The following is a 7,127-nucleotide window of genomic DNA, read 5'->3' as shown; positions in this document are numbered from 1 at the left end:
GAATACTCAATGTTTCCTTTCTTCCTTGAAGTAATCACTGATCTGACATTGAATTGGCGTAAGCAAGCTTTCCTTGGTATTGCTTTCACCAATTGTCATGTCAGATCAGTGTTTACTTCAAGGAAATGAGGTTGGATACAACCTCAAAGTATTGTCACAGGGTCCGTCTTTGGTTCTACTCAGCAACACCCAATCTCAAATTAACCCTGTATGCACATCTTAGACGATTGGTAGGTAGCAATAGGGATACAATTCCACCTAGCCTATCAGGAAGCAGGGTGGAGCTATTTAATATTTTATGGGAAAGTTGATAGGTCTAAACCATTTAACATGTTGGCACAAAAAAGCTCCCCTTGTGTGATTTGGCACGATAAATTACATCCAATCTACATAAAATGTTGAATTATTGCCCTCTTGTGCTTATTCTGCAAGAAATGCATGCTCCATAAATATAAGTTGATATTTGACAAATCACATTTTCAGTAACTCATCTCATTTACCAGGCTCAAGGATTTGTGACCCCATGGTAAATATTTATGGATTCAGTTGAATTCTTGTGAGATCTGAAGGTTGTCTAATATCCCGAGGACCTCTATTTAAAAAAACACTTCATGATTGGGGGTGTAAGCTACAAATAACACTTATCTATAACCAGGGCCAATAAGTGAGGCAATGTGCCACGACAACTTATCCATTAATGATTAACAACTTCTCTAGATGGAAAAAGTAACTCTCTTTACTTAAGGGACTTATTCTGAAGCTTGTTCCACCCAGCCCCTCGGGAAATAATTGTTTTCTTGTCAAAAGAGTGTGCAATTTTGATTTATATTCATTCAAATGGCAAATCGAAAGCTGTTTAAACAGGCAGCCCAATTCTGATCTTTTGCCCAATTATTTGGCAAAGGAACTGATCTGATTGGTCAAAATGCCAATAATTGCTTTTTGAGTTCTGTTCGATTATAAAAGAAATCTAGGTTTGTTGATTTTCGTAAATTTTTCTGAATGCTGTAAAAAATGGAACCTTTATTTAACTAGGCAAGTCGGTTAAGAACAAATTCTTATTTACAATGACGGCCAAATCCGGATGACGCTGGGCCAATTGTGTGCCGCCTTATGGGACTCCCAATCACGGCCAGATGTGATACAGCCTGGATTTGAACCAGGGACTGTAGTGACGCCTTTTGCACTGAGATGCAGTGCCTTAAACCGCTGCGACACTTGTAACACAGAATAAAACAATTAAGATAAGCAGTAATGGGCAGTCACTACCATCATAGGACTTATCATTTAACTATCCTTTAAAATATTTAACTTGTGTATATTACATTAGTTTTATTTGATTATTTCGTTCCAAGTCATCTCATCTCTGTAGAGCTGCTGTCTGACAAAATCACAATTTTAGTAGTTCAAAGTAAACAAGGCATACTTTTATGAGTGCTAATCACCAACTATCAATCACTTAGATCATGTATTTTCAGGGTGAGATACTGTGCCTTGAGCAGCAACTGTGTTCTCTCCGTGTCTGCTCAACACAGACCAGACAAGTAGGCATTCGGGCAACCGAAGCAACTCCGTGTTGGTCCCATGTTTCATGAGCTGAAATAAAAGATCCCAGAAATGTTCCATACGTACAAAAAGCTTCTCTTAAATAAATGTTGTGCACAAATTTGATGAGCTTTTCTCCTTTTCCAAAATAATCCATCCACCTGACAGGTGTGGAATATCAAGAAACTGATTAAACAGCATGATCATTACACCGGTGCGCCTTGTGCTCGGGACAATAAAAGGGACGCTTTAAAATGTGCAGTTTTGACACAATGCCACAGATGTCCCAAGTTTTGAGGGAACGTGCAATTGGCATGCTGACTGCAGGAATATCCAACAGCGCTGTTGGCAGATTTTTTTTTGTTAATTTCTCTACCAGTAACCGCCTTCAATGTTTTAGAGAATTTGGCAGTAAATCCAACTGGCCTCACAATCGCAGACCATGTTTAACCACACCAGTCCAGGACCTCCACATCTGGCTTCTTCACATGCGGGATCATCGGGGGGGAGGTATTGAGTATTTGTCCATAAGTAACCCCTTTTGTGGGAAAAAAAAAAAAAAGCTAAATACAACTCCCAGCTACATCACACTATTCAGGTTTGTTCTGATTTAGCTCTAGAGAAACTGCACATCGAGCTCACAGGAAAACCCCAAAACTAAATGCAATTCAAATGATCGGTCAATTAGTTGGTTAATCTCACAGCACTAATAATTGGACAAAAGATCAGAATTGGGCTACCTGTGTGGTATGTAAAATGCTTGTTTGACGTTGCAATACAGTTAAATGTAATGCATTCTGTGACAAATTGCAAGAGATGCACAATTGTTAAAGAGGTAATACCCAAACAAATTCATTTTGACAGAAGAAAATAGAGTTGATGTGATTTAAATTGGTTTATTGAAAGATGAACATCCCTGAGTGCTTGTGGATTTGACAGGAAACAAATGTAGCTTTTTAAAATACAGGCACTTGAGAAGGCATGACATTGCAGTGGCACCAAGCCATTTCACTCTTTCAGAATGGTGGGAGTAATCATCTTGCGGAAGGCATAGTATTTGCATTCGCTTGGGGGGACAATATCCATGGTTGTGGTGCTAATCATCTCCTTCTTGAAGCCAGCCTCAAGCAGTTGAGGCATCTGGGTCTCCTGAAAATCATTAACACAAAGATCTGGTCTGTATTGTGGACCTGCATCACACATTATGGGGCCATTTAACCCTTTACACTTGTGGAAATTGGCCAATGTGAATAGTGCCAAATTGAAATGTTTATCAGAAGAAACATAAAAAGCATATGCATGACCATGGTAGCAATTAAAAGAGAACACTGGCGATTATGGGGAAATGATCAGACACAACAGTTCACCTGACACGACTGAATCCAAACAAACTGTTGATTTTATATGCATTTGACATTTACTGTACTTTTTGCAGTGTTTGTCAACTAAATCTGAAAACACTCTGGATACAATCAGTAACATAAGAATATTCATGACATTTTTGGGGTAGCTGCAACATAACAAAAAAAAATCTTACAAGTGTTTGAGTGAGAGGTCTAACTGGTGTCTCCAAGTGGACACTTGTCCAAACTGCACAGTTCCTAAGTAATCAATGCACTTTTATGACTCATGGAAAGAGCCTTCAACGATAAGATGCTTGTTTGAGCTCTCCTAGTTTTGCCATTGAGGAACTGAAGCTAGATTACTTGTAGTTGTTTTGAACACAGCCCGGCGTCCCCAAAAATCACACAATTACTGTTTACACAATCCAGGAACGTTTCATTATAAATCGCAATCTGGGTCAGGTGAGCATCATTTGAAAGCTTATTCAATTGCCAACATGACTAGCGAAGTTATAAAATACGATCTTACAGTGTTAAGCTTTCACAGGGCACTTAAGACAAACAGAAAATACATTTGGTGCGCGCAGAATGGAGTCATGAGTGCATGTTCTCGGCACATTTTCTTCACAATACGACACCAGTTCATTCTGTTCAGGACAACCCAGGGTATGACACATCTTTAACTTTACATCAAACATATCGATCATAAATGTTTCTACTTTAAAATTACATGAGTTTTCAAACATGGAAATGTGAAGTGCACATTTGGACTTAATGTAGGTGTGTGGTTTGCTTGTATGACATCAAAGCGGTATTTATTATAGTCCTCAACGTCTCATCTTTCAGATCGTTCGATTTACAGCATTCCCCTCAGACAACAACAAATGTGGGCATCTTTTTTGTGTGTGGTACACGCACTTAGAACGGCTGTCAGTTGAATCCCATAAAGCGCTGTAAATTGAAGAGCCTGAACTCTGACGGTCATATATGGTACAGTAGGTTACTGTACAGCCACTAAGTTACAATTGAGGCACTTATCAGTGACCAAATCTGCAATTTTCAACCAGTATACAGGATGATAGGGTCTGTGAGTTTAAAGGGTTACGCAGTTGCAGTTCAGATACAATTTATCATTAACCTTTGTTTAGCCAAGAAAGGTAATTGAGGACAGATTTTCTAACAGTGCCAGGACCAAGTGCAATAAAAATGGAATTAGTAGATATACTATATACAGTAATTGGTTTAGTTTGTCTAAGTAATCACTTCACCCCACACAGGAGTGGAATCAATCGAGTTGTGAATTTGATTTTCATAGTTTTGAAATAAAACTATAGAACATTTGTGATCAAGTGTCGACTTTGAAGTACTGTAACAAAACAAAATGGTGGAAACGTGCAGCAGGAAAATGAGTTAGTACTGTAGCTACAGACATACCAAATAAGCAGAGTGCAACAGAGACATAGTCACTGTACATTAAACTAATGGGTTAATGGTTGAATGAACATCAAACCAAACAATATTGAGGGCCACACGTGAAATGACATGTAATACCACAGTAACTATCCGTGATATACCTGTAAGTACCATCTGGCAGAAGGGCAGAATGCGTGCAAAGAAATGAAATGTGTCGAGCCCGAGAAGGAACATGTGTAGCCTACCCATGCACCTCAGAGAGAGATTAGGTGTTGATCATTGACTGGCTGAAAGGCGGCTCACCTGGAACATGTTGTCGATGTTGTCATATTTGGTCTTGAGAAGTTCACCCCAGGAGGTCAGGTTACAGTAGGTGAGAACGCCACCTGGCTTTAGCAGCCTGTGGGCATGGCCCTATTGAGACACAATTCAACAATTGCACTATTAATGGAAACGTTAGCACGTCATTGTGGAACGATAGGCAATGTTTGTTTCAAGTGATAGGGATCAGATTCCATTAAGAAATATCTTATTCTATTTGGATTCATGTCTGTAAACGTCTGCCATATGTTTGCGTTGGATACAGCTATGATATCATATATGATACCAAACATTTGTGTGTTTTGTAGTCTTTATTACAGGGGGAAATCCCACTCCTCTGTTGGTTCCTGTGCTTTTGCTGATATGTTCATAATGTGCAGCCTTGGTCATCGAAGTGATACTTACCTTGATGAAGTCAAACTGGTGAGTGTGCCATGTGTCTTCAGACAGAGGGTATGTGTCGTACAGAATGCCTTTGATAGAAGAGGCATAATTACAATTACACATACATGCATATCTAAAGCAATTTACTCACTGAAGAATATAAAATATTCAATAATGGATATGCCAATAGAATGCATTTTGAAACTTACCATCAAAGTGGTTGTCAGGCAGGCCGCCCACTACCTCCTCCCACAGTCCTTTGAGGGGCACAATCTGTGAGTGGAGAAGAATTTAGGTTAATTTCATTCACTTTAAAAAGGAGGAAAAAGTCTGAATAGAACCTTATGTGAAGTTGAAGTTTTGTCTCACTTTATGTGGCTGAGCCTTGGCCCACTCCTGCAATCTTGTGAACACTCCATCATTGCACTCAATGATCCAGTGCTCCTCGATGGGGAAGGACTCGACTTTAGTTGCTGCGATGGCCATGCCAAACCCAATCTCCAGAACCCGTCCACCTGTGGGACAAAGCAGAACAAGCATCTCAATTTGTGTTTAAGTATCTACCTGTATTGAAGTGTTTTCAACTTTTCTACCTTTATCCCAGTGCTGTGGCACCTTTCACGAAAAGCAAAACTAATAATGCACAATTTTTGTTTGTTATTTAAGGGTTCTCAAATGAATGTTTGGGGGAAACGGCACGTGATAGATGGCCTGTGGCCACTTGAAGGAGTTCCACAGAGTAGTCTTTCAGTAATGTGTAAAAATAGATTAGAAAAATACCATTTTGTTTTGCCATCACCCTTTAGGCTACTACGCTGTTATAAACTGGCAAATTTCCACCAAAGATGTGTATTTTCCAACAGACATTGCCAAAGCAATATAAAGACAAACATACACTATTTACTAGAACTGGTCATATTGTATTTGGAACCGAACAACTGTTCTCATTGGACCACATTCCTCCATGCAGCAACATGGGCGCTATGGTGACGTGAGTGCACAAACAACTCTAAACTTTTACGCAACTAACGTAGCCTAATGTATATATATATATATTTAAAGTATCAGTGATAATCATGAAACTTCTTGAATGGTATGCGGTAATAAATTATTGACACTCCCCAGCAAGTGCGCATTTGGCACGGTTCAATTGGTAGAGTAACACCTGCTGCAACCACAAGCCATTATATCCAACTCCGCCATGCTTTTAAACATAACGTGCATTGAGAGGAACGTCGCATATAAACTGTGTCTGCTGATTGATTGTGATCGTCTGTATTGATTAACCTGCAGCGCTGAATGAATTGTAGCCATTGATTAGGTTATAGGCAAATAGGCTGTCCCTTACGGTCTATTTGTTTTACACATTTGTAAGGAAAATGAATTACAGTCAGGTAAAATGTTATTATGGAACTACATCACAGAGTACCAAAATCCACACCGTCTTGTCGTCCCTATGCGTTCATATGGCCCACTAGCTTGCACATTGTGTGTTGTACCTTTTGAGGAGGCTACAATTGCCAGCGAGTGCATGTACGGAGTCTCCCAACGTTCCATAACGGGCTTGCCCAAAATCTCGAGATGAGTGTCGGTCTCATTGTAACCAGCACCAGCGTCGTGCCAGCCAGCTTTGCAGTCTTCTCCCTTGGAAAATATGGGTTGTGCCGTAGTCATTTTGGTAGTTGGCTTTCTTTATTAGATGGTGGATGGACGGAGTTGCTGTCTCTACGTCGTGGCAGAGGAAGGACAGATTTTGTTGCGGTGGGGATTTATATGGGTCAGAAGTGCTGACTGTGCAAGACGTCAACGAGGCGTAGGCATAGACATTAGGCTTACTACTGTTGGTCAATAAGTGGCATTTCAAGGAGTAGCGGGGTCAATGAAGTCCTAAGTGTCGAAAGCTGAGAGAACATGATACACTGATTGTATTTTAATAATCATGGCATATTGTAGTCTGTTTTACAACATTGCAGTGTGCCCTATTAGTCTACTTTATAAAACGGGAGGCTTGAATCCTGGATGCTGATTGGTTGATAGCCATGAGTTATTCACGGTAATGTAAGGCAAAACGCCATGATGCCATAATTATATTTGAAGTTTCAATGTGCTTCCACTGTCCTG

The 7,127-nt window shown here is 39.9% G+C and overlaps 1 protein-coding gene across 1 annotated transcript; it reads right to left on the bottom strand.

Annotated features, from left to right (window-relative positions):
• Window positions 1-2,425: 2,425 nt before the first annotated feature.
• Window positions 2,426-6,797, bottom strand: LOC109902393 (guanidinoacetate N-methyltransferase). Its single transcript, XM_020498706.2, has 6 exons — window positions 6,506-6,797; window positions 5,376-5,521; window positions 5,216-5,279; window positions 5,028-5,095; window positions 4,605-4,715; window positions 2,426-2,694 (listed from the first exon to the last, which is right to left on the bottom strand). Exons 1-6 carry the CDS (start codon window positions 6,678-6,680, stop codon window positions 2,554-2,556), a joined length of 705 nt encoding a protein of 234 aa, XP_020354295.1. The 5' UTR covers window positions 6,681-6,797; the 3' UTR covers window positions 2,426-2,553.
• Between the last annotated feature and the right edge of the window lie 330 nt (window positions 6,798-7,127).

The sequence above is a fragment of the Oncorhynchus kisutch genome, linkage group LG13 (assembly GCF_002021735.2).
Source record: "Oncorhynchus kisutch isolate 150728-3 linkage group LG13, Okis_V2, whole genome shotgun sequence".
NCBI classification, from domain to species: Eukaryota; Metazoa; Chordata; class Actinopteri; order Salmoniformes; family Salmonidae; genus Oncorhynchus; species Oncorhynchus kisutch.
The sequence above is the reverse complement of the archived record's forward strand: the minus strand, read 5'-3'. Positions and strand labels throughout refer to the sequence as shown.

What these genes read in the sequence shown, in the direction of transcription:
- LOC109902393 (XM_020498706.2), bottom strand. Translation starts at nt 6,680, where the DNA reads ATGACTACGGCACAACCCATATTTTCCAAGGGAGAAGACTGCAAAGCT. An exon ending in AATTGTAGCCTCCTCAAAAG is followed by an intron (nt 5,522 to 6,505) that starts GTACAACACACA and finishes TTTGTCCCACAG; the next exon opens with GTGGACGGGTTCTGGAGATT. An exon ending in ACCAGTTTGACTTCATCAAG is followed by an intron (nt 4,716 to 5,027) that starts GTAAGTATCACT and finishes GTGTCTCAATAG; the next exon opens with GGCCATGCCCACAGGCTGCT.